Consider the following 26,835-nt stretch of genomic DNA (forward strand, 5'->3'; position numbering starts at 1 on the left):
TGACTTGAGACGGCGGTGCACGAACCCTGGCTGTGCTCCGCTTCTTCCTGACCGCCCACTCCACCCGCCGTGCTGCTCGCCACCCTCCCTCAGCGACAGACGAGCCGCCGCTCCTTCGCACCGCCGTGGTCCTCTGCGCCGCTCCCGGCCCGTTCCCTGTTCTCGGCCCCGGTCCCGTTCTTGCACGCCCCCTTGCGCCGGACTGCTCTCGCACCGCGACAGCCTGCAGCGGCCCGGCTGCTCGCCGCATCTCCTTCCCTCGGCCGTGCGCTAGCGCCGCTGCGCCGCCGCCGCCATGCCGCCGAAGAAGCAGGACCTCTCGGGCTACCAGTACAGCGCCATCTCGTCGCTCGTCACGCAGACCGACCGCCGTCTCGTTGACCGCCACGACAATGAGCCGACCGGCGCGCCCGAGACGCTCGTCGGGCGCATCGACCCCAAGGCGATGGGCTCGCGCGCCGGCCGCGAGGGCATCAAGGACCTCGACAAGAAGCGCAAGAAGGCCGAGGAGGACGGCGAGGTGCGGCGGCCACGGCCCGCGACCGGCCAGGCCGCCGTCGGGCAGGGCTATGCCGACGTGCTGCAGGCCACCGCCGACATCGAGGGCCTCTCGTACGTGCCGCGCACCGCCGAGACGCGCGAGACGTACGAGATGATCCTCAACATGACGCTGCGCGCGCTCGGCGACCAGACGTCCGACGTCGTGCGTTCTGCCGCCGACGGCGTCATCGAGACGCTCAAGCTCGACGACCTGCGTGACTCGGAGAAAGCCAAGGAGATCGAGTCGATTCTCGGCGTGAATCTCGACGCCGAGACGTTTGGGCAGCTGCTGAACCTGTCGAAGAAGCTCACCGACTACTCGGTCGAGGGCGAGGAGACCGGCGACCCCGACGCTGACCGGAGAGGCGCTCTCGATGAGGACGGCGTGGCCGTGCTGTTTGAGAACGAAGAGGAGGAGGAGGATGACAAAGAGCAGGACACGTACGTCGTACGCGAGGAGAGCGACGACGAGGACGAGGATGCTGCGCCGAAGGACGAGGACGCGGCAGAGGAGGCGCAGGACGGAGCCTCGGACGCGTCTGGCGAGGAGAAGCTCGTCATTGGCGAGCGGAATGGCACGGCGGCAGGGCGAGGGGCAGCAGGCGCGGACACTGGCGTCCTGTCGCCACACCAGGTCGACTCGTTCTGGCTGCAGCGGCTGCTCACCGGCGCGTACCCCGACGCGCACGAGGCCACAGAGAAGGCCAGCCGCGCGCTGGATATCCTCGGCCACGACACGAGCGCGCGCGACGCTGAAAACGACCTGATGGAGCTGTTCGACTACGACAAGTTCGACATCGTGCAGACGCTCATCCGCAACCGCGAGGTCGTGGTGTGGTGCACGCGCCTCGGCCGCGCCGACGAGACGTCGCGCGCCGACGTCGAGGTGGAGATGCGCGAGCGCGGCGTGGGCTGGATCCTCAAGGCGCTGCGCGGCGACACCAAGTCGGGCGCGGCGCCGGCGGGCCTGGTGCCGATGGACATCGACGACGATGCCAAGGCGCGTGCGCACCGCATCACCACGGCCGCCACGCTGGCGCCGGGCTCGACGCTGGCGCCGCGCAAGGGTGTCGACCTCGAGGCGATGGCGTTCAGCGCAGGCGGGCATCTCAACTCGAATGCCAAGGTGCGGCTGCCCGAGGGCAGCTACAAGCGCAGCAAGAAGGGCTACGAGGAGATCCACATCCCCGCGCCGACGAAGCGTACCGTGCCCGAGAACGAGATCGTGCCCATCTCTGCGCTGCCGGCGTGGGCGCAGAGCGCGTTCCCCGGCGCCAAGGCGCTGAACCCGGTGCAGTCGCGTTGCTACCCGATTGCGTTTGGCGAGGACGAGCCGATGCTGCTGTGCGCGCCGACGGGCGCGGGCAAGACGAACGTCGCGATGCTGACGATGCTCAACGAGATGAGCAAGTGGCGCGACGAGCGCACCGGCGCGTTCGACCTCAACGCCTTCAAGATCGTCTACGTCGCGCCGATGAAGGCGCTCGTCGCCGAGCAGGCCGAGAACTTCCGCGCGCGCCTCAGCCACTACGGCATCACCGTCAACGAGCTGACGGGCGACAGCCAGCTGACGAAGCAGCAGATTGCCGAGACGCAGGTCATCGTCACGACGCCGGAGAAGTGGGACGTCATCTCGCGCAAGAGCACGGACACCAGCTACACGAACCTCGTGCGGCTCATGATCGTCGACGAGATCCACCTGCTGCACGACGACCGCGGGCCGGTGCTCGAGTCGATCATTGCACGCACGATCCGCAAGATGGAGCAGCTCAACGACCCCGTGCGGCTCGTCGGCCTCTCGGCGACGCTGCCAAACTACAAGGACGTCGCCACGTTCCTGCGCGTGAACCCGAAGCGCGGCCTGTTCTACTTCGAGGCGGCCTACCGGCCGTGCCCGCTGAAGCAGGAGTACGTCGGCATCACGGAGAAGAAGGCCATCCGGCGCTTCCAGGTGATGAACGACGTGTGCTACGAGAAGACGCTTGAGCAGGCGGGCAAGAACCAGGTGCTCATCTTCTGCCACTCGCGCAAGGAGACGGCCAAGACGGCCAAGTTCATCCGCGACCACGCCATGGAGAACGACACGCTGCAGCAGTTCCTGCCGCAGAGCTCGGCCAGCCGCGAGGTGCTCCAGACTGGTGCGTGCGCGCGTGGCGGCCAAGTGCGGCAGCGCTGACCTTGACCCCGCAGAGCTGGAGAACGTCAAGGACGCGAACCTGCGCGACGTCATGCCGTACGGCTTCGGCATCCACCACGCCGGCATGAACCGCGCCGACCGGCAGCTGGTCGAGGACCTGTTCGGCGACGGCCATCTGCAGGTGCTCGTGTCCACGGCGACGCTGGTGAGTGGCGCCAGGGGGCGCGGCATGTGCGGACTGCTGACCTGCTACCGCAGGCGTGGGGAGTGAATCTGCCGGCGCACACCGTCATCATCAAGGGCACGCAGATCTACAATCCCGAGAAGGGTCGCTGGTGCGAGCTGTCGCCGCAGGACATGCTGCAGATGCTCGGCCGCGCCGGCCGGCCGCAGTACGACACGTTCGGTGAGGGCATCATTATCACGAACCACGATCAGCTGCAGTACTACCTCAGCCTGCTCAACCAGCAGCTGCCGATCGAGTCGCAGCTCGTGTCGAAGCTCGCCGACAACCTCAACGCCGAGATTGTGCTCGGCACGATCCGCAACCGCGACGAGGCCGTGGCGTGGCTCGGCTACACGTACCTCTACGTGCGCATGCTGCGCACGCCCGCGCTCTACTCGATCACCGCCGACTACGCCGACGACGACCCGTTCCTGGAGCAGAAGCGCGCCGACATCATCCACTCGGCCGCGGTGATCCTGGAGAAGTGCGGCATGCTGCGCTACGACCGCAAGACGGGCCAGTTCGCCACCAACGACCTGGGCCGCGTCGCGTCGCACTACTACATTGCACACACGAGCATGGCGACGTATCTGCAGCACCTCAAGCCGCACCTCGGCATGATCGAGCTGTTCCGCATCTTTGCGCTCTCCGACGAGTTCAAGCACCAGATGGTGCGGCAGGACGAGAAGCTCGAGGTCGGCAAGCTGCTGGAGCGCGTGCCGATCCCGGTCAAGGAGACACTCGAGGACCCCGCCGCGAAGATCAACGTGCTGCTGCAGACGTGGATCTCGCAGCTGAAGCTCGAGGGCTACGTGCTGGCCGCCGACATGGTGTACGTCACGCAGTCGGCGGGCCGCATCCTGCGCGCGCTGTTTGAGATCTGCCTGCGCCGCGGCTACGCGCGCCTGAGCCACGTCGCGCTCGACCTCTGCAAGATGGTCGAGGGCCGGCAGTGGGGCTCGATGACGCCTCTGCGTCAGTTCAAGGGCGTGCCGCCGGGCCTCGTGCGCCGCCTCGAGCGCATGGAGTACCCGTTCAACCGCCTGCGCGACCTCGAGCCCAACGAGATCGGCGAGCTGATCGGCGAGCCCAAGGCCGGCCGTCTGGTGCACCGCCTCGTGAACCAGTTCCCGCGTCTCGAGCTGCAGGCCTTCTTCCAGCCGATCACGCGCTCGCTGCTGCACGTGCAGCTCACCATCACGCCGGACTTCCAGTGGGACGAGAAGCACCACGGCGGCGCGCAGAGCTTCCACATCATCGTCGAGGACGTCGACGGTGAGGCGGTGCTGTTCCACGACACGTTCCTGCTGCGCCAGCGCTACGCGCAGGAGGAGCACTCGGTCACCTTCACCGTGCCGATGACCGACCCGGTGCCGCCGAACTACTACATCTCCGTCGTTAGCGACCGCTGGCTGCAGAGCGAGGTGCGCCTGCCGATCTCGTTCAAGAACCTCATCCTGCCCGAGAAGTTCCCGCCGCACACGCGCCTCGAGGACCGGCAGCCCATGCCCGTCCGGTCGCTGGAGAGCGGCGAGGCGCAGGCGCTCTATGCCGATGCGTTCGACACGTTCAACAAGATCCAGACGCAGACGTTCCACTCGCTCTACGAGACGGACGACTCGACGTTCGTCGGCGCACCGACGGGCAGCGGCAAGACGGTCTGTGCGGAGCTCGCGATGATGCGCCTCTGGGCCGAGAGCCGGTCACGCGGCGACGAGCAGACGCCGCGCACGGTGTGCATCGTGCCGTTCGACGCCATGCTGCCGCCGCGCGTGGCCGAGTGGAAGGCCAAGTTTGCGTCCTTCGGCGGCGGCAAGGAGATCGTCGGGCTCACCGGCGAGACGAGTGCCGATCTGCGGCTGCTCGAGCTGGCCGACGTCGTGATCGCGACGCCTGAGCAGTGGGACGTGCTCTCGCGCCGCTGGCGCCAGCGCAAGAATGTGCAGTCCGTCGGCCTGTACATCGCCGACGAGGTGCAGATGCTCGGCGACTGGCGCCTCGGGCCGACGTACGAGATCGTCCTGTCGCGCGCGCGCTTCGTGGCCGCCCAGACGGGCAACAAGACGCGCTTCGTCGCGCTCAGCGTGCCGCTGGGCAACGCGCGCGACCTGGGCGACTGGCTGGGCTGCCCGGCCGCGTCGGTGTACAACTTCTCGCCGGCCGCACGGCCAGTGCCGGTCGAGGTGCACCTGCAGAGCTTCTCGATTCCGCACTTCCCCTCGCTCATGATCGCCATGGTCAAGCCGGCGTACCTGGCCATCGTCGAGCACGCGGCCGACTCGCCCGTGCTCGCATTTGTGCCCTCGCGCAAGCAGACGAAGCTCACGGCCAACGACCTGCTCTCGTACGTGCTTGCCGACAGCGAGCGCGAGGGCGGCGAGAGCCGCTTCCTCAACATCGAGGCCGACGACCTCAAGCCGCACCTGGCGCGCCTGCAGGACCGCGACCTGGCCGAGACGCTCGAGCACGGCATCGGCTTCTACCACGAGGGCCTGTCGCGCGGCGACCGCACCATCGTGGAGCGCCTGTACAACGCCGGCGCGATCCAGGTCGTGATCGCGAGCAAGGAGGTCGCCTGGTCCATTCCGCTCACGGCGCACCTCGTGCTCATCCTCAGCGTGCAGTCGTACGAGGGCAAGGAGCACCGCTACATCGACTATCCGCTCACGGACGTGCTGCAGATGGTCGGGCGCGCCACGCGCATCGGCGCCAGTGGCCAGGGCAGCCGCTGCGTGCTGCTCTGCCAGGCGACGCGCAAGGCCTTCTTCATGAAGTTCCTCGCCGAGGGCCTGCCGGTCGAGAGCCGGCTGAGCTCGTACGCGCAGGACTTCTTCAACGCCGAGATCGTCGCGCGCACTATCGACGACAAGCAGAGCGCCGTCGACATCCTCACGTGGACGCTCATGTACCGGCGCCTGCAGCAGAACCCGCAGGCGTACAACTGCCAGGGCTCGTCAATGCAGCACATCGGCGATTTCCTCTCCGAGCTCGTCGAGACGACGCTGGCCGACCTCGAGAACGCCAAGTGCATCACGATCGAGGACGAGATGGACGTGGCGCCGCTGAACCTGGGCATGAGTGAGTGGCTGGTGTGTGGGGGAATGTGGGCACATGCTGACTCTGCCTGCAGTCTCGAGCTTCTACAACATCTCCTACGTCTCGATCGACGTCTTCAACATGTCGCTCAAGGAGCGCACGAAGATGAAGGGCCTGCTCGAGATTGTCAGCTCGGCGGCCGAGTTCGAGGACATTCCGATCCGGCAGCACGAGGACGTGGTGCTGCGCCGCATCTACGACCGCCTGCCGCACAAGCTCGAGAAGATCAACCTCCAGAGCCCGTATCACAAGGTCTTTGTGCTGCTGCAGGCGCACTTTGCGCGCCTCTCGCTGCCGCCGGACCTGGAGAGCGACCAGAAGCTGATCCTCGGCAAGATCCTGAATCTGCTGAGCGCCTGCGTCGACGTCATGAGCTCAAACGCGTACCTCAACGCGCTCGTCGCCATGGAGCTGAGCCAGATGTGCGTGCAGGCCGTGTGGGACCGCGACTCGCCGCTGCGGCAGGTGCCGCACTTCACGCCCGACGTCATCGAGCGCTGCAAGGCGCGCGGCATCGAGGATGTGTTTGCGCTCGGCGACACGCTGCCCGACCTCTCGGACAAGGAGCGCGACGCGCTGCTGCAGATGGACAAGCGGCAGCTCGCCGACGTTGCGCGCTTCACCAACGCCTTTCCCTACGTCGAGGTGTCCTTTGAGATCGAGGAGCAGGACGCGCTCTCGGCCGGCGCGCCGATTACGCTCAACGTGACGCTAGCGCGCGACGAGGACGACGAGGACGACGAGGAGCCGGCGGACCCGACCGTCGTGGCGCCGTACTACCCGAACCGCAAGCTGTGCAACTGGTGGCTCGTCGTCGGCGACCCGGGCGCGCGCACGCTGCTCTCCATCAAGCGCGTTACCATCACAAAGACGCTGCAGACGAAGCTCGAGTTCACGCTGCCCAAGGGCGTGCACAGCCGCCTCAAGCTCTTCCTCATGTCCGACTCGTATCTCGCCGCGGACCGCGAGCTGGAGCTGCCCGCGCTGGATGTGGCCGAGGGCGAGGACAGCGACGAGGACAGTGACGAGTCGTCGGCCGCCGCGTCCGACGACGACGAGGACACCGAGATGGCCGAGGCCTGAGGAGACGTGTTCCGCCCTCCTGCCCGCGCATGACTGCTTCCTGCTTCACCCCTGTACTCTAGACTTGACGTCGCAAAACTGCCTCCTGACCCACGCTTCGTGATCTGACGGACTGTTCGTAGGGATATGCGATGTGCTAGAGTACATGGGCGGGACGATGGGTGCTGTACAGGGTAGTGTAGCGGTCGGGCCCTACTGGGAGCTGCGGTCGGGCTGGCTCGAGCCGGTGATCTCCTCGACCTCGATCTGCCGCAGGGGCGTCAGCCTCCGTGTTGCGCGCGGCTGGCACCACACGCACCTGGGAGCCGTCAGAGGCGCACCACGAGTCACGCTCGTACTCGTCGTTGTCGCTCGTGGCGCCGGCCGTCGGCGGGTCGGCCTGCCAGGCGCGGCCGCCAATGCCGTAGCGGCCGCCGTGGCCTTCCCAGCGACGGCGCGGAGGGCCGCCAAAGTCTGTAGCGCCCTGCGTGCTGCAATTCAGACAGGTCAGCCGCAGCGGTGGCAGGCTCCAGACGGCACACTCACAGCAGCGACTGCTGGTAGATGGCACGCATGTTGACGTTGCGCGGCGCCTGCGTCGGCTCAAAGTCGCCCACGTGCTCGCGGTCGCTCGAGTCGGCGTCGTCCTCGGTGTGCAGGCCCTCGTCGTCCTCGTCGCGCTCGCCGTGCACCTCCTCGTCCGTGTCGCGCTCGGCCGAGTTGCGGAAGAGCATGCGGCTCGTCGGCGAGCCGCCGATGCGCTTGCGCTTGGCGCGCTTCGTGCGCTTCTCAGCCGCACCATCGGCGCGCCGCTTGGCTGTGATGATGACGGCGGGCACAGCGCCGCGCGCGCCGTTCGCGCCCGCTGCGCCGGCCCTGGAGCTCTCGGCGGCGCCCGTGCTCTCGTCGTCTTCGATCGCGCGGCGGAAGCGCCGCACCGGCCGAGCAAGCGGTGGTGGCATCGCCTCGTCGTCGTCCTCCGCCGGCGAGGACCGTCTTGGCGAGCGCACGAAGCGGCGGACGCGCGGAACGAAGGGCGACTCCTCCGGCGAGGCCGGCGTGGCCTTGCGGCTGGGTCCAGCAGCGCTCAGTCGCGCACTCGACGCGATGCGGCTCGCGATGCTCCGCTTGTCGGCCAGCGGCGATCCGGGCGACACCGCGCCTTCGTGTCGCAGCAGAGAGCGTCGCGACGATTGTGGCGCGGGCGCAGTGCCCTGCTTCCTCGCAGCAGACAGCTGCTCGAGGCCGGCGAGCACGCTCTCGTCAAAGTCGGGCTCGTCGGCGAACTCGTCAAATGAGTCGTGTGCGTCTGCCGAGGGCGGAGACACGGCAGCATCCGCCTCGTCGTGGCCGAGCATCTCATGCTCTGCGAGCGCGGCATCAAGCTCGTCGTCCTCGGGGCCGTCCTGCTCGGCGCTCGCAGCCAGGGCGGCCACAAGAGGATGCGGCTTGCGCTTTGCCTGCAGTACTGGCGACGGCGATCGCGGCCGCGGTGCGACTGCCTTGGCGGGCGGCGGACCGGGCAGAAACTCGATGTCCGAGTCGTCTGTGTCCGAGTCGCTTCCACCTCGCCGGCCCTCTGGCAGAGACGCTTTGCGCTGCGGCGCCGGCCGCGACGTGCTCTGCGGCGGGCCCATGGCGCTAGTTGTCGCCCTCCGGACCTCGGAAGCCGGGACGAAAGATGACGGCATGCGGCGCACGCCCATGCCAAGCTTGCGGCCGCGTGGCCGTGAAGAGTCTGGCGTGCCGGCGGCGCTGCCGCGCTGTGCGGACCCGGCAGCCTCGCTCAGCGCTGGCGAGGAGGCGAGCTTCTTCGCCGGCGCTCTCGCTTTAGGCGACGGAGGGCGCAGGCCTCTGGCCAGCATCTCGTCGTCGGAGTCGTCGCTGAGTGCGAGAGCCTTCGGCGGTGGCTCGTCGGGCTCGTCCGAATCGGACGAGGCCGTCGCAGAGGCTCCGCTGCCGTGAATTCTGCTGCTGCCCTCGCCGCGCTGCGCGCCGCTGCTCGCCTTCGTCTTGGCCTTGCCCTTCTTCAGCGCCGACGCCTTGACAAATGACGTGAGGGCATTCTCGGGCACCTCGCGCATCGTCTTGGCCTTCTTTGCCTTCTTCGGCGCCTTCTTGCCGCCCTTCTTCTTGCGGTTCGCCTCGGTCGTCTCGCGGATGATGTCCGGATTGAACTCTGGCTGCTCGACGTCGCGCATGTCTGCCGTCGGGGTGATATGCTGCGGCACCAGGCGCGGCACGTCGTCAAAGAGCTCGAGATGCAGGCCCGTGGTGATGCCCTGCTGCACGGCCTTGTAGTTGTCCTTCGACTGCTGCCAGAGCTTCTCTTCGCGGCCCTCGGACATGAGCACGATGATCTTGCCGTCGCGCTTGCGTCCCGTGCGGCCGACGCGCTGCAGCTGGGGGACGAGGGGCATCAGCTGGGAGGCCGACACGACTGGCAGCCTGCTCACCATGCGGACGGAGTCCTTGACAGCCTCGTAGCACACGATCAGGTCGATCTCGCCAATGTCCAGGCCCTCCTCGCCGATCGACGTCGCGACGATGACGTTGAAGAAGCCCTTCTTGAACTGGTGAATGACCTGGGAGCAGCATGGGTGAGCGTCGCACGGGAGCGCGTCGCATGCCGGCACTCACCAGCTCCTGGTCGCTCTGCTTGAAGCCCTTGCGGCCCTGCCGGTCCGCCGACTGGCCAATGAACTGCGTCGCGCGGATGTCTGTCCCGTCCTGGTCGTTGAGGTAGTCGACGATCTCCGTGACGCACTCGCGCCAGGAGCAGAAGACCATCACGCGCGTCTCACGGCCCTGCTCGCGCTCGCCGGCAAAGTGCGCCGTGACGGCGTCGCGCAGGTACCACATCTTGGGGTGCGAGAAGCGCCCGTCGCGGATCGTGAGCTTCTCGAGCAGCACCTTGATCTTGCGGTAGTCGGCGTTGGCGTCGGACATCATCGTCTTCTTCTTGCTCGCGGCGACCTTGCCGCCCTTCTCGACGTTCTTCGAGCCCTCGTACTCCAGCAGCCGCGTGTGGAACATGCCGACGGAGTGCTCGGTGAGGTACTGCATCGCCTGCGCCATCGACGCGAGCTCGTTGAGCTTGCTGTAGAAGTGCTTGTTCTCGGAGAGGAAGCGCCGGTGCTTGGGGTCGCGCAGCGACTGCCGCACCGCGAACGGGTGCACCATCGTCGGATCAGCCGTGTGCACGAGGTGCGCCTTGTGCGCCGGCTCGAGGTAGGTCTAGCGGAGACGCATGAGCGGAGGCCTAGTGTGCGAGGTGCAGACGACTCACCATCATCATCTTGCCCCAGAGCTGCTGCACCTCTCTGACCTCGCCGCCGAGCGGCACGACGACGGGCATCTCCAGCTGCGCCGGGGCAGTCAGCTGCCGCGCCTCGCCCTACCTTCGAGGCTCTCACCTTCTTGTGGACGTATTTGCGAATGTCGAGCGCGTCCTCCGTGCGGATCTCGATGTTGCTGATGTGCAGGTTGTCGACGACCTCCTGCACTTTCTCTGCCTTGTTGCCCGGCGTCGCCGACAGCGCGAGCACGCGAAAGTACGGGTTGCGCTGCGTGAGATAGCGGATGACGTTGCCGTAGGCGTAGCCGCCAGTCGCGCGATGTGCCTCGTCTGGGTGCGTGTCAGCGAGCCACCAAAATACGTCCCTGTGCTCCAGACGCACCGACGACGACGCAGCACACGTCGCGGGCATCGATGACCGAGCCGGCAAGGTCGTTCTGGAAGCACTGCGGCGTCATGTAGAAGATGCGCTTGGACTCCCACTGCCGGGCGCAGTCAGCGGCGGCAGGTCAAAGCAGCGCATCTGGCCAGTACACACCTCATCGCCACGCAGAGCAGCTCGTGTCGCGCCGGTCATCTCCACCGCGACGTCCCACGGCAGGCCGCAGATGCCGTGGCAGGCCATCTGCTGCTGTGACACGAGCGGCCGCGTGGGCGCGACAAAGATGACTGCGAGGGCAGGCATCAGCAAGGGCTGCATGGCGTCAGCGCTGCCGCACGCACTCTTGCCCTGGGGGAACCAGTTGAAGTAGTTGAGGATCACAACTGCGGCGATGAACGTCTTGCCCAAACCCGTCGGCAGCGCGACGAGCGTGTTGCTGCCGGCGGTGTGAGCCGAGCAGCGGCAGCAGCGCGCAGGCCGACTCACGAGAAGAGGGCGCGCTTGACGATGTTGAACTGGTAGTCGCGCAGCTCCTTGTTTGTGGGGTAGATGAACGTCTTTGCCGCCTCCTCGTCGATCTGCAGCTTCATCGGCTGCAGCCTGCGCAGTCCGGCGTCAGGCGTCTGTCGGGCTGCGCCCGCGCCGCTAGGGGCCACGGCCGGCGGACTCACTCATCGATCACGTCTCGGATCTCGTCCGGCTCCTGGTACTGCCCCTCGCCGTCCCAGTCGTCCTGCACCTCGTCCTCGTCCTCCTCCACAATCTGCCCCTGCTTGCGCTTCGCCGCCTTGACGTCGCTCTTGTAGCGGAAGCCGGACTTGGCGTACGCCGTGCGGTCCCACTGCTTCGTCTTGGCCGCACGCGTGCCGCCCGGGCGCGCGCCGCCGGCCGTTTGCGAGAAGAAGCCGGGCGCCGACGAGCCGCCAAAAGCGGCACGTGTGTATGCGGCCTTGTCCCACTCGCGCGAGGCGGCCGGTGGCGCCGCGGCCACGCCGCCGAACAGGTTGCGCTGCACCATGCTGCTGCCCGTGCTGCTCGTGCGGGCAAAGGGCCGCGGCGCGTTGCTCGGACCTGCGGCCGCGGGCGCCTGTGCAAAGGCAGGGCCGCCGCCCTGGATGCTCTCCTCGAGCGCGTTCATGCCCTCCAGCATCGAGTCGTCCCACATCGACGCGTCGTCGTCATCGTCGAAGGCGTCGGGCGCCGGCCGCGTCGGCGAGCGCTGAGTCGAGACGCCGCTCGAGATGACCTGGATCGGCGAGCTGGACTGGAACGTGCGCACGACGGAGCGGCCGCTGCTCAGCAGAGCGTTGGGCACCTCTCGTGCCAGTGTGCGAGCGCTCGACAGCCCGGCGCCCAGCTCGGGCGTCTCGGGCACTCTGATGGTCGGGGCAGGCGAGCGGAGCGCACTGCCGCCACCGCCGCTGCGGCCGAGCTGTGGCATGCGGCGCGACGTCTCGGCACCCAGGTCCGGGCTGGAGGGGAACTCGACGTCGCGCAGCGGCGAGGCGGGGCGTGCGGCCGCCTGCCGCTGCTGCGGCTGCTGCGCGGCGGCGCCCGACTCGAGGGCGAGCAGCAGCGACTCGTCGATGTCGAGTGCGTCGCCGCCAAACACGTCGTCATCGTCGAAGTCGTCCATGAGGACGGGGCGGCGCGCCCGGCGGAGCAGGCAGGGCGGAGCAGTGTAGTGTGTGTCAGGCTCGTGGTGGTGGGGAGGCAAGATGAGTGGCGCGCGCGGCACGGCGCATGTGGAGCGCCGCAGCGGCACGGCGCGGGTGTGTCTTTCTCAGCGGCGCGCGCGACGCGTGCCGCACGCGTAGAGTGCGAGGCTCTCCGCGGGCGCCAGGTGTTGGTCTGCGCCGAGGGTGCTCCTCTCGCGGCACCGCTCGCTCGGAGTCGCTCAGGTCACGCATGCGGTCTCCGGAGGCGGTGCAAGCTGTCGTTGCATGTGTAGGCACGCCTCGAGCAAGGCAAGGCGGCAGAGCGAGCGTAAGAGAGTACAGGGGCCGCGGCGGGAAGAGTGCAATGAGTGAGGAGTGCTGGGTAGACGTGAGTGAGATGGTGTGGATCAGGAGCAGAGGCGGAGGCGCGCAAGGGTGACGGAGAGGAACCAGGGAAGACGCCGTGCTCATGCGGCGAGGTCGCGGGCGTGTGCTCGTGCCGCCGCGGCCGTCGGGGCCGGCGCCGGCGACGGGCTGCGCCGCGACGGCGCACTGCCGGCGCACGGCCACTGGCCCGACGAGCCGTAGTCGCAGCCGGCGATCTGCGTGTACATGGGCACGCGGTCCGCCGTGTTGGCCCAGGCGGCGACGCTCGGCACGGCCTCGTGCTGCACCGACGCCGAGAACGACGGCGTCGGCGCCGTGGCAATCGAGCCCGTCGGCGTGAGGCGCGGCAGGCCCGACACAGGCAGCGTGGCTGTGCCGCTCTGCACGATGTTCTGCGGCGGCCACGGGTACGACGCCGTGGCGGGCGCGTAGGTGCTGGCGGCGCCCGTCATGTAGTCGGCGTACGTCGACGACCACGCCTGGAAGCCGGTGCGCGTGATGGCGGGAAAGACGGACTGCAATTTGCGGCAGGCGTTGCGCGACTCGCCGCGCGGGTCCGTCGGCATCCAGCCGTTGTCGAGGCCGAGCGAGTAGCTCCAGTTGGGGTTCACCGGCTTGCCCGTGCGCAGCGAGCTGCCGATCTTCCACGTCCAGAAGTAGAAGTTGTGCAGTGCGTCCATCGACGCGATGGCCGTCTGGCGCATGCTGGCCTTCTGCGACGCGGAGAAGCTCTCCCAGTCGTCCCACTGAGGCGAGGGTCAGCAGGGTGAAGGCGGGCGCCGCGCGTGCCTCGACTCGTACTCACGTATGCGCAATCGCCCGTCCTCGCCGGACTATCCTCCCCTTGTACGTGATACGAACCGTCGTAACGAACACCAGCGCCGACCCGGTTCAAGAAGAGACCGCAGTCATTGAGGGCCAGGGACCACTCGCCCGCGACGGTGATGCCGTTCTGCGCCTGGCTTGCATCGATGTTGGCCTGGAAGTTGTTGCACGTGGCGATTGCGAGGGCGCCGCTGCCGACGTCTGTGGTGTACGGCGGCGTAAAGGCAATGTACGGGTGCACGTCGTAGGCAACGCGGTCGGCGCCACGCATGTAGCCGTTCCAGGCCTGCAGGCCGATGAAGCCGTCGTGCAGCGTAATGACGGGCCCGTGGCCGGCGCCGGTGCCGGTGACGTTGCCGCGGATCATCGAGTAGACCTCCTGGTTCCAGGCGGCCAGCGCCGGCTGCCCGATGCCGATGTTGAGGTTCGGCTCGTTGAGAATCGAGAGCATCGGCACGACGGGCGAGATTTCCGGCGTTGAGATGGCCTGCACAAAAGTGCGCAGGTAGTTGATTGTGCGCTGTGCATACACAATGCCCAGCGGCGAGTTGAGCCAGCCGAGCTGCCCCTGCCGTCCCGAGTGGTTGTAGCTGTTCTGCAGACGTGAAGCGCTCGTTAGAATGTGTCGGGGGTAGCGCAGGGGCTCAGCTGCGCACCTGGCTTCCCGGCACGGCGTGCAGGTCGGCGTTGATGCGCAGCCCGTACTTGCGCGCCCAGCCGACGGCCTTGAGGAAGTACTCCCACGCCACGCCCTCGAGGAATGGCTCGTCGCCCTCGACACCGAAGGCCCAGAAGCCAATCGGCAGGCGCACCCTGAGAGGCAAATGTCAGCGGAGCCGCACGCGACGAGGCCGTTCGGCGCGCACCAATTGAGGCCGGCGCCTGCGATGCGTGCAAAGTCCTCTTCTGTGATGAACGTGTCGTAGTGTCTGCGCGAGTGTCAGCCGCTGTGCTGCATCGGGCCGCCCCCCACACTCACCTCCGGAAGTTCTCCTCGAGCTTGCCCTCGCTCCGCCACTGCGCCGAGAGCGTCCACTCGTCGACGACTGGCGTGCTCGTGTTCTCGTATGGCTCGAACAGCGCTGGCGCGATGAACGGCTCGAGAACCAGCCAGCCGCCCAGATTCACTCCCATTTGCTGATCGGCTGCATAGTCCCACGACTCGTTGAGCGCGGGCGTGTAGGACTGGGCGCGTGCCGAGTTGTCCAGCAGGCCGCTGCGCCAGTAGCCGCCGAAGTCTGTCGCAAAGAGCGTCAGCACAGCCGCGCATCAGCCCCAGCCTCACTGCGCCCAACGCACTGTTGATGTAGGTGAAGCTCTGCCCGTTGGCCAGCTCGATGACGGTGCCGTTGCCGCCCTCGGTCAGCACGCGGCCGCCGGCGCCGTGCCCGGTGCCGTCGGCCACCGTCGTGCCCTGGTCGCCGGTATTGCTGCCACCGCCGTGCGAGCCGCCGGACGAGCCGGGCGCGTCGTCCTTCAGCAGCGTCTGCGTGAGCGGCACAAGCACGGCGACGAGGATGATGCCGAGGCCCAGCACGACGGCCAGCAGGATGCACCAGCGCCGGCGCGCGCTGCCCTTCTGCCCCGCGACGCCGTAGCGCCTGCGCCCTGCTGCGCGCGGGTCGCTCGCCAGCGGCGCTGCCACGGGCGCATAGGCGCCCGCGCCGCCCTTTTCGTACATGGCGTGCTCCTCGCCCGGCGTGCTGAGGCCGGGCGTGGAGCGGCCAAAGTCGGCGAGGCGGTACGTCGAGTCGTAGTCGCTGCCGGCGCCGAGCATGTGCGACGAGGCAAAGGAGTGGGGGCGCGGCAGGCGGCCCGGCATGGCCGCCTGGCCGCCCTCGAGGGGCGCGTAGGCCGACGCCGAGGAGAAGGCGGAGAGGCGCGACTGCTGCGAGTGCGCCACGGGCAGGCCCAGGTCGCCGTCGTCGCCGGGCGAGTCAAACTCGGGCGGCGCATGGCCCAGCGGCGGCGTGTGCGGCGCCCCGAGCGGCGGCGAGGCGTCAGCGCCGCCGGGCACGGCGGTGTAAGGCTGCGGCATGGGCGCAGGAGGCGCGCTTCACAGCGGCAGCAGCAGAGACTCGGTGCAGGCGGCGGCGGCGGCGAGACGGCTTGCGTTTGCGAGTTGACGGAGCAGGGAGACGGGATGGTGGAGCAGAGCGTGGAGTGCAGGCGGTATATCAGGCGACGACAGTCAGTGCGGTGCGCGGCGGCGCTCAGGGGAGCGGCAGACGCGCCTTGCACCCTGAGCGGCGTCGCAAGCGAAGAGCACGAGATGTGCTGATGCTGTGCTGCCGTGCGGGCCAAGCGCGCGGCCACGCACCATGACGGCTGCCTAAACGGCGTGCATGCAGTCAGTTGCAGCATGGCACCGCAGCCGCACAGCAGTGCAGCGCAGCTGCAGCGCGCAGCCCTCTGACTGACAGACAGCATCATGCCGCCAGAGAGAGAGGAGCGCATCCGCTGCAACTCTGATGGCGCTCATCGACCGCGGCACTCCGCCGTCGCGCCGCAGCCGCGCGCCTTGTGCTTTTCTCGCGTGTGCCTGCATGCCCTCCGCACACTCGTCTCGTGCTCTGAGCCGCCTGCACCCTTGCTCCACGCGGTTGCGGCGTGCGAAATCAAGGCGCATCTCGCGTGCATCTTGCGATCAAGACGCTTGCGCTGCTCCTGTGCCCGCACGAGCGGCGCAAGCTGCGGCAGGCACGCTGGCCGCTGCGTCTGGGGCTGCACGCAGCCGCAACCGCGCGTGCGCGGCGGCTCGGACGCCGGCCGCTTCGCCCGGCGCACATCGGGCCATCCGGCCCGAGCGGCTCCTCGTCCATGCGGGCGGCGGAAGTGACCCCTGCTGAGTGCCCCGCAAGAGTCTCGGCTCTCCACCTCTCGGAATAGCACGCGAGCACTCGAGTGGGGTCAGCGTGAGGAGACGCGAGGCCGGCGCGCGCAACCTGCCGAGAAGCCAGTTGCAGCAGGAGCCAGCACACGCTACAGCGCCCGCCCAGACAGCGCACGCCTAGCTGAGCGGTGCAGCCAAGCGTTCGGCGGCGCGCCGAGAAGTCCTCTCTCGCATCGTTCGCCCCTCTCGCGCCCCTGTGCGTGTTGGCGGGATGCCGCGGCCGCCCGCGCGATGAGCGCTTGTGCTTGAGGCTGGCCGCTGCCGGATGCACCTCTTGGCGCAGCAGCACGCCGCGCGCCGTGATGCTTCGCTTCGTCTTAGCGCCGCACGGCCACGCGCTGCAAATCCGCGGCCGAGGCGCCGGCGGGCCCCCTCACCCTCCTCTTCGGTGCTGCGGTCACATGTCAGCGTTCGGGCCGTCGCAGCATAGATGCGTCGCGTGTCGACATCGAGCGGCGCCCGCATGCCGCACGAGGATGCGCAGGGTGCACAGAAGCATGCGAGTGCAGTTGCAGGCGAGCAGCCCCAGCGCTCAAGCGTGGGAGGCGCATGGTCTTGTCCTGCGTTCGCACCGTGCACCGTGCCACTCTTACTGCTCTGCGCCGGTGCTGTCCCTGCACAAGAGTCGCGCGCTGCTCGCCAGCAAGGATGAGAGCTGGACGCCGATAGATGCGCTATGCTAGGCCTGCGGCCGCCAGGCGCGACCGGAGATAGGCCTCCCGTCTCGCCGTGTCTGACAGACAGCGGGCGCTCGCATCCGCGGCGCAGAACGCGGCAAGCCCAGCAGGCACCGCCGCGCCGCCGCGGTCGACGCCTGGAGGTATACACTTTGCCACACGGCCTTGAAATGCATCAACTCGGATTGTGGAGCATTTAGCGGCGCACCTCGACAGAGCGCGGGACGTTCAATTGGCGATCTCGATGCGAGAGCGGCGGCGGCGCCATGCGCCAACGGTGCCGCGTCACGTGACGAGCTGTCCAGCGTCTTTGCACCATGGCCGGCGACTTCGCACCTTCGTCGCTTGAGCTGGTGTGAAAGCTGCCGATCACCACGCCATGGCGAGCGCAGGGACAGTCACATGATCTGTGCCAGCCGGATGAGAATGCAGCAACAAGCGCGAAGTGCAGAGTGCAGGCGGGACGGGTACGCGCCTGCGACGGCACCGCGCAACGATTTGCCAGCATCACGCTCGGCGCTGAGCTGGACGCTGTATCGCTGGTGCTGCAGCCACAAGGGCAACGCAAGGCAGCGTGCAGCGGCCCTCGCGGCCAAGCTAGCGCTGCGCCGCCGCATGTCCCAGAGCAACACAGCGCCGGCGCAGAGGGAGACTGCGGCAAGCAAACGGCGGGAAAGAGGTGCGGCACCGAGAGCACGAGCGGCACCGCCGCGCCCAGCAGTGGAGGCGAGTGGGCGCAGCGCGCTTAGCGCCCTCGATTGCGCCGCACCGCGTGGGAGCAGCGCGCGACGCACACCGTAGACTGACGGCGTGCCGCGCCACGCTCGCCGCCGCGTCGTGCGCTGCGCCGCGGTGGCCTCGTGCTTGCGCCGCCCTCGCGTCCTCCGTCTTGCCCCCGCACCCCTCGTGGCCGCTCGCAGGAGCAGGGGCGGCCGCAGCGATAGAGGAGAAGTTTGCAGCGCATCGCACCGGGCAGAACTATCTTGGCCGGCGGGCCTCACTGCGGCCAGCGCGGCAGTCGCGCACCCGTCGCTGTCGCCCTCAAAAGGCGCGGCGCCGCGTGTCGCCCGTGCCACGCGCTCCCATCCGACCCGCTCCGGGTCGTCCTTTCCTCCTTCCACCCCTTCTCTTCTTCAGCGACTGGCTCGCCTCGCACCTCTATTTCATCGCTCTCCTTTTGCATCTCGTTCCCTCCGCCCAACAGCTGGCCTGTTGCGTCCTTGCCTCGCGCAGCCCTTCTCTCGATGCCTCGCCGCAGCGACATCCACGACCTCTTTCCCGCCTGGAGTGCCGGCCACTTCTGGGACGACGCATACGGCGGCAGTGCGGCGCAGCGCATCCTGCCCTGGCTCGCCACGCCGTACGACGGCGACGACGCGTGGGACTGGAACGGCACCAGCAGCGCAGGTGCCACGCCGACGGCGAGCAGCGCATCGGCATCCTCGGCGGCACCGACAAGCTCGTCCGCTGCGACGAGCTCTGCGTCTCCCAGCAGCTCGCGCTCGCTCTCCTCGCCTGCCTTCCCCTCCACCACGCGCCTGCCGAGCCACGCCATGGCCTCGCCGTCGAGCTCTGCCGGCACGCTGCCGCCATTCAGCAGCAGCAGCAGCAGCGCGCACTCCTTGAGCCTCTCGCGCGGCGCCATCATCGGACTTGCGTGCGGCGGCGGCGCTGTGCTGCTGTGCATCGCCGCACTGCTTGCCTTCTGTGTCGTGCACCGACGCCGACGCCGGCGCCATTCCGGCGCCATCGACATCTCGGCGCCGTGGCAGCCGCACCCGAATGCGCAGCCGCAGATGGTCGAACGCACGGTGCCGCCCGTACGCCTGCACAGCCGCGCCTCCACACGCTCGTGGCGCCCGGCACCGCTGCAGCTGCACGTGCAGATGCAGCACGAGGAGTACGTGCACCGCGACGGCAGCGGCGGCATCGACGAGGAGGCGCTGCAGGAGGTGCTCTGTGCCTCGCCCGCCGGGCACATGCCGCGCGGCGGCGTGCACGTCTTGGGCGGCGACGCGCAGCTCTGCCGCTCGCCCTCGGCCGACTCGTCGCTGTCGATGGGCAGCAGCAGCGAGAAGAGCATCACCCATCTGCGGCCGCTCTCGCTGGGGCCGGCGCCCCGCTCTCCCGCCTCGCGTGCACGCGTCTCGCCGCGCCGATGCAGCACCGAGTCGACGAGCAGCATCAGCCTCGTCTCGCCGGCGCTGCCACCGCCGGCGCTCACGCACAGCGCCAGCACGGCGCGCGCGCCGGCACGGCCGCTGCGAGCCGGCGCTCGCACGCCGCCGCCGCGCGACGAGGCCGCCGCCGCTGCTGAGGCAGCCGCCGCCGTCAAGGCAGCGGGCTGGCGCCTCGGCACCGAGCCCATCCTCAGTCCGCGTGCGCGCGGACCCATCACCTTTGCGCCGCCGCTGCGCTCGCCCGACGTCGAGGCAGCCGCGCAGCAGCGCGAGGCCGTCGTCACCGCGCGCCGCATTCCGCTCTCGTACTTTCTCTCGGCGACCAGCGGCACTGGCGCGCAGGAGGCTGAGAGCCGCGCGCCGTCGATGCGTCCGGGCGACCGCCAGGTCTTTCCGCTGGCGCCGAATGCTGCAGCCCACCGCGAGTCCATTGCCTCGACGTCGTCGGCCAGCAGCGGCGCGCAGAGCATCCGCGCGAGCGGCGTGCATGCGCAGCTCTGGCTCAGCCAGGAGCACTCACCGTAGACCACGCAACCATGTAGCCATACGCCCCCCGCTCGCATCGCACAATGACACTGCCATGCAAGCAAGCACCCTCTATTGCACCCTCCCTCGCCGCCGCTCGTCCTCGGCCAGCGTGCCAATGACGGCGTGCGCCGTGCCGAGAAAGACGAAGCCGCCGCCGCTGATCCACAGCGTGCGCGGCACGACGCCGCGCCACAGCGCGCCGAAGCCCTCGGTGCGCAGCACGTGCAGCAGCGTCGGCAGGATGCGCACGTTGGCGCCCGCGGGCACCGAGGCGTCGAGTGTGCCCGGTGCGCGCTGTGAGGCGTGAGTGTCGGAGGGAGGAGCACAGCCACAGCCACAGCACATCACTCACGCGCTCCAGCATGATGCGCGTCTTGACGACGTCGAGCGGCGTCGTCAGCGCAGCCGCAATGCCGCCGGCCGCCGAGCCCGCCAGGCCGGCCTGCCACGTCGGCAGCTGCCGCGTGTTGCTGCTGTCTGCGCCGGCGGCGTCCGACGTGCGCAGCGCCGCAAACCTTGGCGAGCGTGCAATCTGCAGCTTGAAGTACTCGTACAGCGGGAACTGGATGCAGGTGAAGGGAATCTGGCGGGGCCAAGCGTCAGACGAAAGCGCGCCTGGGATGGCCTCACAACTGCAGCTCTTGTCTCTCTCTCTCTCTCTTCCATGCGCGAGCCTGGCATTCCATCGGGCAGTGGGAGGGGCAGCTCTTGCAGAGCACTTGTAGCCTGCACGAGCCCGTCACGCCAGCTCGCGCTCATTCCCGCCAGGCGCGTCTCCGCCTTGCACTCACCTCGCGTCCCACGGTGCCCGCAAAGCCGCGGTACAGGCCGCGCACGCCCTGCTCCTGCAGCACGGCGCTCAGCGCCTTGCTGCTGCTGGCGACGTGCGTGCCGTACGCAGCCGTCTGCTGGCGCGACTTGACCACCTCGGTCGGCACGCGGATGAGGCAGGCGGCCTGGTGGGAGGCGCGTCAGCATTGGACGGAAGAGAGCGAGAAGCGCAGGGCAGGAGGAAAGACTGCGACCAGGAGAGAAAGACGTCGTCTGTCATGCGCGCAACCTGCACAGAGCCGGCCCGCGCATCGAGCTTCGCTATACTACGTGCTACACTACGTCTCGACGGCTGCTACCGGCTTACGCCGTCGCTTCTTCGCACCGCAGCCAAACCACGCGCCATGCCGCCCCAGCCCCGTCCTCGGCGCCTGCCTCCACCGCTCCTGCACCTGTTGTCCCCGTGCTGCCAAGTGACTACGCGCGCCACTCACCACCTCGGCCACACTGGCGGCGGCCATGTGCAGCGCGGCGCCGTGTGCGAGGCCGGCGTCGCGCAGCAGCGGCTGCAGCGACTCGTAGCTGAGGAAGAAGATGGCCGCTGCAGCAGGAACGGGCGGTCAGCGCAGAGTAGGGATGCGCACAGCCCGGCGCATGGCGCCCAACGGCAGCCCGCGCGGCCGGCCATGCACACGAGAGACGGGGCCGCGCTGGTGCGGCCAGCGACGAGGCAGCCTCGGACCTGCGTGGTGCGGCCAGCGGCGAGGCAGCCTCAGCGCTGCGTGGCGCCGCCATCTGCGCGTGCGCTGAGCCCACTGCCTGGCCGCTGCCCCTTCTGCGATGCCCCCGCTGCGCCCGATGACGGCACCGCCTGGCCCACTCCCTTTACGCCCTCCACGGCGCCCCGCCCGTCCCCACTCACCGCCCGGCGCACTGCCCACGGCGACACTGCCGACGCCACGGTAGGCATTCTTGAAGCCGCCGGCGGCCCAGAAGCCCTGGCGCGCCTGGAGGCGCGTCTTGAGCGTGTCGAGCGGGTAGAAGAGCAGGTCGACGCTGAGGCCGGCGAGCGCGCCGCCGAGCAGCGACGCCAGCAGCGGCGGGCGCAGCGGTGCCGTGGATGGCGGCGCAGGTGCGGCACTCATGGCGCGGCGCGAGGGGTGTGGAGGAGCAGAAGCAAGAGCCGCGCGGCCACGGCGGGAAGAGCGGGTGCGCATCAGCCAAGCCGCATCTGATGAGGCAGCGTGGGAACAGGCGCGTCTCTCGTGCGGGAGCGCGCGCGGCACGCGTGCCCGCTGCTGCCCCCTGGCAATGCGCGTGCTCCACTCTCGCCCTCTCTCCCGTGCACCATCTTGCGGCATCTCAGCCACCTCGCCTGCTCACGCCCAGCACCCGCGCCATGCCGTCGCCGCCGCCCGCGCCGCCGCCGCGCGTGCCCTCGCCTCCACGCGCAGCCGCGCTGCACACGCCCTCGCCGCCGCGCGCGCCCTCCTCGCCCACGCCGCCGCCGCCGCCGCCGCCGCCGCCCGAGCTGGCGCGCGGGTGTCCGCATCGCTCCGCACTCACGCCCCTGCTGCCACGCATCCGCGACGCGCTGCGCTGGGGCCGCCGCGTGCGCCGCGGCGACGTGCGCCGCGACGCCGCGCTGCGCCGCGACAGCGACAGCGACGAGAGCGACGACGAGGGCGTGCAGGTGCGTGTCAGGTTGTGCGGTGGTGCGCGCAGCAGGCGTATACGCGCTGCGCTGCTACGGCTGCCGCACTGCTGCGCCGTCGGTGCGCAGCGTGCGCGCGCTGCGCTGCCACGGCTGCCGCACCGCTGCGCCGTCGGTGCGCCTCGCCTGCCGCTCACACCCCCCGCCCGCAGCTGCCGCAGCCCGAGTGCGGCGCATGCCTGCGCACCCTCGCGCGCCCGTACCTCTGTCTCGACTGCGCCTTTCCGGCGTGCCACCTGGCCGCCGGCTCGGCGCACGCCTCGTCGTCCTCGTCGTGCATGCAGACGCACCTCGCCCGCAGCGGACACACGTTTGGTGCGTTGCGCCTGCTGGCCCCTGCCGCGCGCGCGCGCGGCGCTCACGCCTGGCCGCCAGCGCTCGACATCCTCGGCGGCAGCCTGCACTGCGGCGCATGCAACGACGCCGTGCTCGACGCCGACGTGCGCCAGCTGCGCCGCTTCGAGGGCGCGCGCGCTCGGCGCACCGCCCACGGGCCGCGGCGGCGCAGGGTGCCGCACAAGAGTGGTGCGTTGTGCGCCGACATGCTCGGCCCGCTGGCGGCTGACAGTCTAGTGCCGTGCTGCAGTGGCGCCGGAGCATGAGCAGACGCTCGAGCCCCTGCCCTGCCGCCGTGCGTAGCGTCTGGCCGCGGCTCTGCCCTGCCCCGAACTCACTTCCCGCTCAGCGCCGCGCGGCTTCCTCAACCTGGGCGCCACATGCTTCCTCAACGTCATCCTGCAGACGTTCATGCATAACCCGCTGCTGCGCAACTTCTTCCTCGCCGACCGGCACAACCCTGCCTTTTGCCTCTACCCCGAGGCCTGTCTTGCCTGCGAGCTCGACCGCGTCTTTGGCGAGGTGCGTGTAGGCGAAGGCGCAGGGGATGCGTGCTGACGGCAGTGCAGTTCTACGGCAGCGCGATTCCTGCACCGCCAGTCTCGCCGACGTCCTTCCTGTTCGTCCTCTACCTGACCCGCAGCAACGGCGGCAGCGGCACGCATCCCGGCGGCGGCGCGAGCAATCCCGACGAGCTGGGCACGCCGGGCGAGCACGATGCGCACGAGCTCTTCCTCTCTGCGCTCGCCTCGCTGCACTCGTGCCTCACGCAGACGGGCGGCGGCAAGGAGGCGCGCCCGCTCGTGCCGAGCTTTCCGTACGCCTCGACGCCGGGCGGCGACGGTGCGCGCGAGGACTCGCCGGATCCGCTGCTGCTCGCGGCCGCGCCGGCGCCGAACAGCGACCTGACGTGTGCGTGCGTGGTGCACCGCGCCTTCTCCGGCGTCATGCAGAGCGACGTGACGTGCCGCAAGTGCCATGCGCGCTCCTCGACGCTCGACCCCATGCTCGACATTTCGCTCGACATTCGCACGCAGCGCCAGCGCACCGCGTCGGCCACGTCGCTGGCGCTGCCCGACGGCGGCGAGGGCGCAGAGGGCAAGAAGAAGAAGAAGGGCGCCGGCCACGCCAGTCCCGCGCCGTCTGGCACCGCCGGCACGCCCGCGACGCAGGCGGGCGAGGAGCAGAGCTTGTATCGCTGTCTCGAGCGCTACTGCGCCGTCGAGAAGCTCGGCCGTGAGGACTACACGTGCAGCGCGTGCGGTTTCGCAGGGCAGGTGAGCCATGAGCGAGGGTGGCGCAGCGTAATGTCTGACCTGTCACGCAGGGCCAGAAGCAGCTCTCGCTGCGCAGACTGCCGCCGGTGCTGTGCATCCAGCTCAAGGTGTGTGTTTGTGCTTCGTTCAGCAGGACCGAGGCTAATTCCGCCTGCGTGCGCAGCGCTTCGAGCACAATGCCATCGGCTCGAAGCTCGAGACACGCGTGCGCTTCCCCAGCACGCTCGATCTGCGGCCCTTCTGCACGGGCGCCGTGCTTTCGTCGACGTCGAGCGAGGCGCTGCTCGATCCGGATCCCCAGTGCGTTGCGCGGCGTTGGTGTGGAGTAGCACCACGGCTGATGAGATGTCCCGCGTCGACAGGGCATACTCGTACGAACTGCTCGCCGTCGTCGTGCACGAGGGCAAGAACCTCAACACGGGCGTGAGTGGCGTGCCTGCGCGCGGGGGGTTGCGGACGCTGACGGCGCGGCCCGCTGCAGCACTACATCTGCTACCTCAAGTACCGCTCCGAGGTGCGCGACGCGGCGGCGCGCTGCCGCTTTCCGCTCCGTTCTGACGCCCTTTTGCGCACGCCAGTGGTACAAGGCAAACGACACGCGCGTGACGCGCGTGGCGCTCGCAGACGTGCTCAACGCCACGGCCTACCAGCTCGTGTACATGCGCCAGGCGCTCTGCAACGTGCCGCACGACGAGGAGGCGCCGTGCATGCGTGGTGCGAATGGCGCATGAGCACAATGGCACGGGCATGACAGCCACGCGTGCGGGGCTGAGCGTCGAGCATGGTGCCATTACCACCGCGTCACATCCTCGACCTCGCCAAAGACGCTCTCCTTGACCTCCTCCTTGCCCCAGCTGCCCCACTCGTCGCTGCCGGCGCCCTTGCCGTGCCACAGATCGCGGCCGCGCTGGTCCTCGCGCAGTTCCTGCTGCAGGAAGCGGCCGACGGCGTCGTTGATCTGCTCAAACTCGAGCAGAAAGCCGTCGTGGCCGTCGGGCGAGCGCACGTTGACGAAGCGCGAGCCGGCGATGAGGGCGTGCAGGAGGCGCTGCTCGGGCGGCGCAAAGAGGCCGTCCGACTCGATGCTCACCACCAGCACCGCCGGCGGCACGGCGCCCTGCCGCCGGCTGCCGTGGCTGAGCACGCCGAGCACGCGCGCCAGCGCCTCCTCCTCGTCCTCCTCCTCCTCCGCCGCTGCTGCCGCGCCATCCGCGCCGCCACCGCCCCAGTGCTTGCGCCCGCGCGCCACGTCGTGCATGTCCATCTTGCGCGTGAGATGCACGTAGCAGTTGGCGTCGAAGCGCTTGACGAACTTGTCGCCCTGGTAGCGCAGGTAGCTCTGCGCCGAGAAGACCTTTGGCGCCGCGCTCGGCTGTGCTGCGGTGGAGAAGTCGCCTGCGGTGGGCGCATCGGGCACGCCGGCCGGCAGTGCCGAGGCCGGAATGTCGGCCGTCGGCGCCAGCGCCATCTGGCCGACGGCGGCGGCGAGCGAGCCCTGCGTGGCGACCGAGGCGCCCGAGATGGAGCGGCGCGCGCCCGTGTGCGGACTGGCGTTGCCTTCGTTGTGCTCGCGCGCCGCCTCGTCGACGGTGTTGCCGGCATGCGTGGCATCTGCAACGCCGCTGCCTTCGGCACGACTGCCGCCGCCGCGCCGGGCGGCGCCGATGCGCCGCCCGAAGCGCGACTCGAAGCTGTCGCGGCTGCGATACGTCAGCAGCGCGGCCATGCGCGCCGCCGCCAGCCCGGCGCGCGGCGGTGCCATCGGCGCGTAGTAGCCGTGGTCGTAGGCCGGGTCGCTGTAGATGCTCTGCCGCTGCGCCTCGGCCCAGGAGATGCACCAGGCGCTGTGCCGCGCGGCCGTGGCGATGGGCACAATGGCGCGGATGTACGGCGCCTGTGTCGGCGAGTCCGAGCGGCCAGCTGCGCCAGCCGCCTCGTCGTCGGCGCGCGGGAAGCGCACGGGAAAGCAGAGCGGCCACTCGAGCACGGCCATGCCGCCCATCGAGCCGCCGATGACGGCGGCGATCTGCGTGACGCCGAGGTGGTCGAGGACGAGCTTCTGGATGCTGCGTGGGAGTGTGAGTAGGGCACTGCGGCAGCGCAGCGGCACGCATGGACTATCATGCGGCGCCGAGGCCAACGCCCCGACGCCCTCAACTGGCAGCGCGACGTGCCAGAGACGCCGGCGCGGCTCGTCGGCACTGCGCCGTGCAGCCGGCCTCGGCGCCGTTTCTCCCATCGCCCTGCTCTTTCCCCCCTTACGTGACGCATGACTACTCACCGCACATCGTCGCGCGTACTCGTCGCGGGAAACTCGGGTCCCCACCAGCGCGTGCCGTCCTTGGGGTCGCCCTCCTGCGGCCGCAGCGCGCCACTGGCGCCTGCCTCTGCGTCGTCGTCGTCGCGCACGAGCTCGCCGCCGTGGCGCGTGCAGGGACTGGCGCTGCCGTACGGCGAGCCGAGCACGTTGGCGCAGAAGATAAAGAAGCGCGTCGGATCGAAGAGCTTGCCGGGTCCGAGAAGCGGGCCCCACCTGGCGGCACACGGCGGCGTCAGTGCAAAGGGCAACAACAGCAGAGGAGCGGCAAAGAGGAAGGGCAGCGATGGCAGAGCAAGGGCAGCAATGACAGTTCCCTGCTGAAGGAGCAGTGCAATCTGCGCAGCGGCCAGCCTGCCGCGCGGCAGCAAACGTCCCGTCCCCCTCCGCCCTCGCACAGCAGAATGGCAACAGGGCCACATGCAATGCCCTTGCCCGGTGCGCAGCGCCCCACGACGAAGGTGCCGCGCTGGCTCGCTGGCCTGCGGCTCAGGAGCGCAACAAGAGCAAAGAGCAAGCGCGCCGCCGCTG

General features: G+C 69.3%; 7 protein-coding genes across 7 annotated transcripts in view; 3 read left to right on the forward strand and 4 right to left on the reverse strand.

Annotated features, from left to right (window-relative positions):
* The first annotated feature begins 47 nt into the window (after positions 1–47).
* Positions 48–7,176, forward strand: FA09DRAFT_330900 (putative ATP dependent RNA helicase). The gene is made up of 4 exons (XM_025742788.1): positions 48–2,678; positions 2,731–2,882; positions 2,936–5,981; positions 6,034–7,176. Exons 1-4 carry the CDS (start codon positions 296–298, stop codon positions 7,080–7,082), a joined length of 6,630 nt encoding a protein of 2,209 aa, XP_025597087.1. The 5' UTR covers positions 48–295; the 3' UTR covers positions 7,083–7,176.
* A 2,095-nt stretch (positions 7,177–9,271) lies between these two features.
* FA09DRAFT_299424 (P-loop containing nucleoside triphosphate hydrolase protein) lies at positions 9,272–11,331 on the reverse strand (the record flags this gene model as incomplete). The annotated part of the gene is made up of 9 exons (XM_025740284.1): positions 9,272–9,463; positions 9,518–9,646; positions 9,702–10,286; positions 10,351–10,425; positions 10,478–10,689; positions 10,742–10,841; positions 10,898–11,028; positions 11,083–11,177; positions 11,228–11,331. Coding segments are annotated over 9 exons (1,623 nt in total), but the record flags the coding sequence as incomplete, so codon positions are not given.
* A 1,325-nt stretch (positions 11,332–12,656) lies between these two features.
* On the reverse strand, positions 12,657–15,794 carry FA09DRAFT_330902 (glycoside hydrolase). Its single transcript, XM_025742789.1, has 6 exons — positions 14,911–15,794; positions 14,591–14,849; positions 14,478–14,540; positions 14,268–14,424; positions 13,592–14,206; positions 12,657–13,532 (listed from the first exon to the last, which is right to left on the reverse strand). Exons 1-6 carry the CDS (start codon positions 15,647–15,649, stop codon positions 12,867–12,869), a joined length of 2,499 nt encoding a protein of 832 aa, XP_025597089.1. The 5' UTR covers positions 15,650–15,794; the 3' UTR covers positions 12,657–12,866.
* Positions 15,795–17,999: 2,205 nt separating this feature from the next.
* FA09DRAFT_361548 (hypothetical protein) lies at positions 18,000–19,886 on the forward strand (the record flags this gene model as incomplete). Its single annotated transcript, XM_025745369.1, has 1 exon — positions 18,000–19,886. Exon 1 carries the CDS (start codon positions 18,426–18,428, stop codon positions 19,884–19,886), a length of 1,461 nt encoding a protein of 486 aa, XP_025597090.1. The 5' UTR covers positions 18,000–18,425.
* On the reverse strand, positions 19,545–21,823 carry FA09DRAFT_330903 (mitochondrial carrier). The gene is made up of 5 exons (XM_025742790.1): positions 21,583–21,823; positions 21,155–21,261; positions 20,681–20,845; positions 20,242–20,472; positions 19,545–20,183 (listed from the first exon to the last, which is right to left on the reverse strand). The coding sequence occupies exons 1-5, from the start codon at positions 21,803–21,805 to the stop codon at positions 19,959–19,961; spliced, it is 951 nt and encodes a 316-aa protein (XP_025597091.1). The 5' UTR covers positions 21,806–21,823; the 3' UTR covers positions 19,545–19,958.
* Positions 21,824–22,021: 198 nt separating this feature from the next.
* Positions 22,022–24,926, forward strand: FA09DRAFT_68479 (cysteine proteinase). The gene is made up of 10 exons (XM_025745776.1): positions 22,022–22,353; positions 22,527–22,689; positions 22,750–22,899; positions 22,961–23,005; positions 23,060–23,232; positions 23,280–23,987; positions 24,038–24,094; positions 24,151–24,287; positions 24,350–24,410; positions 24,566–24,926. Exons 1-10 carry the CDS (start codon positions 22,060–22,062, stop codon positions 24,716–24,718), a joined length of 1,941 nt encoding a protein of 646 aa, XP_025597092.1. The 5' UTR covers positions 22,022–22,059; the 3' UTR covers positions 24,719–24,926.
* Positions 24,778–26,835, reverse strand: part of FA09DRAFT_299405 (homoserine O-acetyltransferase) — a gene marked incomplete at both ends in the record, with an annotated part of 2,687 nt that continues 629 nt past the window's right edge. The window contains 2 exons of the mRNA XM_025740282.1: positions 24,778–26,053; positions 26,269–26,520. Coding sequence (XP_025597093.1) covers positions 24,778–26,053; positions 26,269–26,520 — 1,528 coding nt within the window. The remainder of the gene's footprint in view (positions 26,054–26,268; positions 26,521–26,835) is intronic.

This window comes from Tilletiopsis washingtonensis (genome assembly GCF_003144115.1).
Source record: "Tilletiopsis washingtonensis strain MCA 4186 unplaced genomic scaffold FA09scaffold_15, whole genome shotgun sequence".
In the NCBI taxonomy this organism is placed as follows: domain Eukaryota; kingdom Fungi; phylum Basidiomycota; class Exobasidiomycetes; order Entylomatales; genus Tilletiopsis; species Tilletiopsis washingtonensis.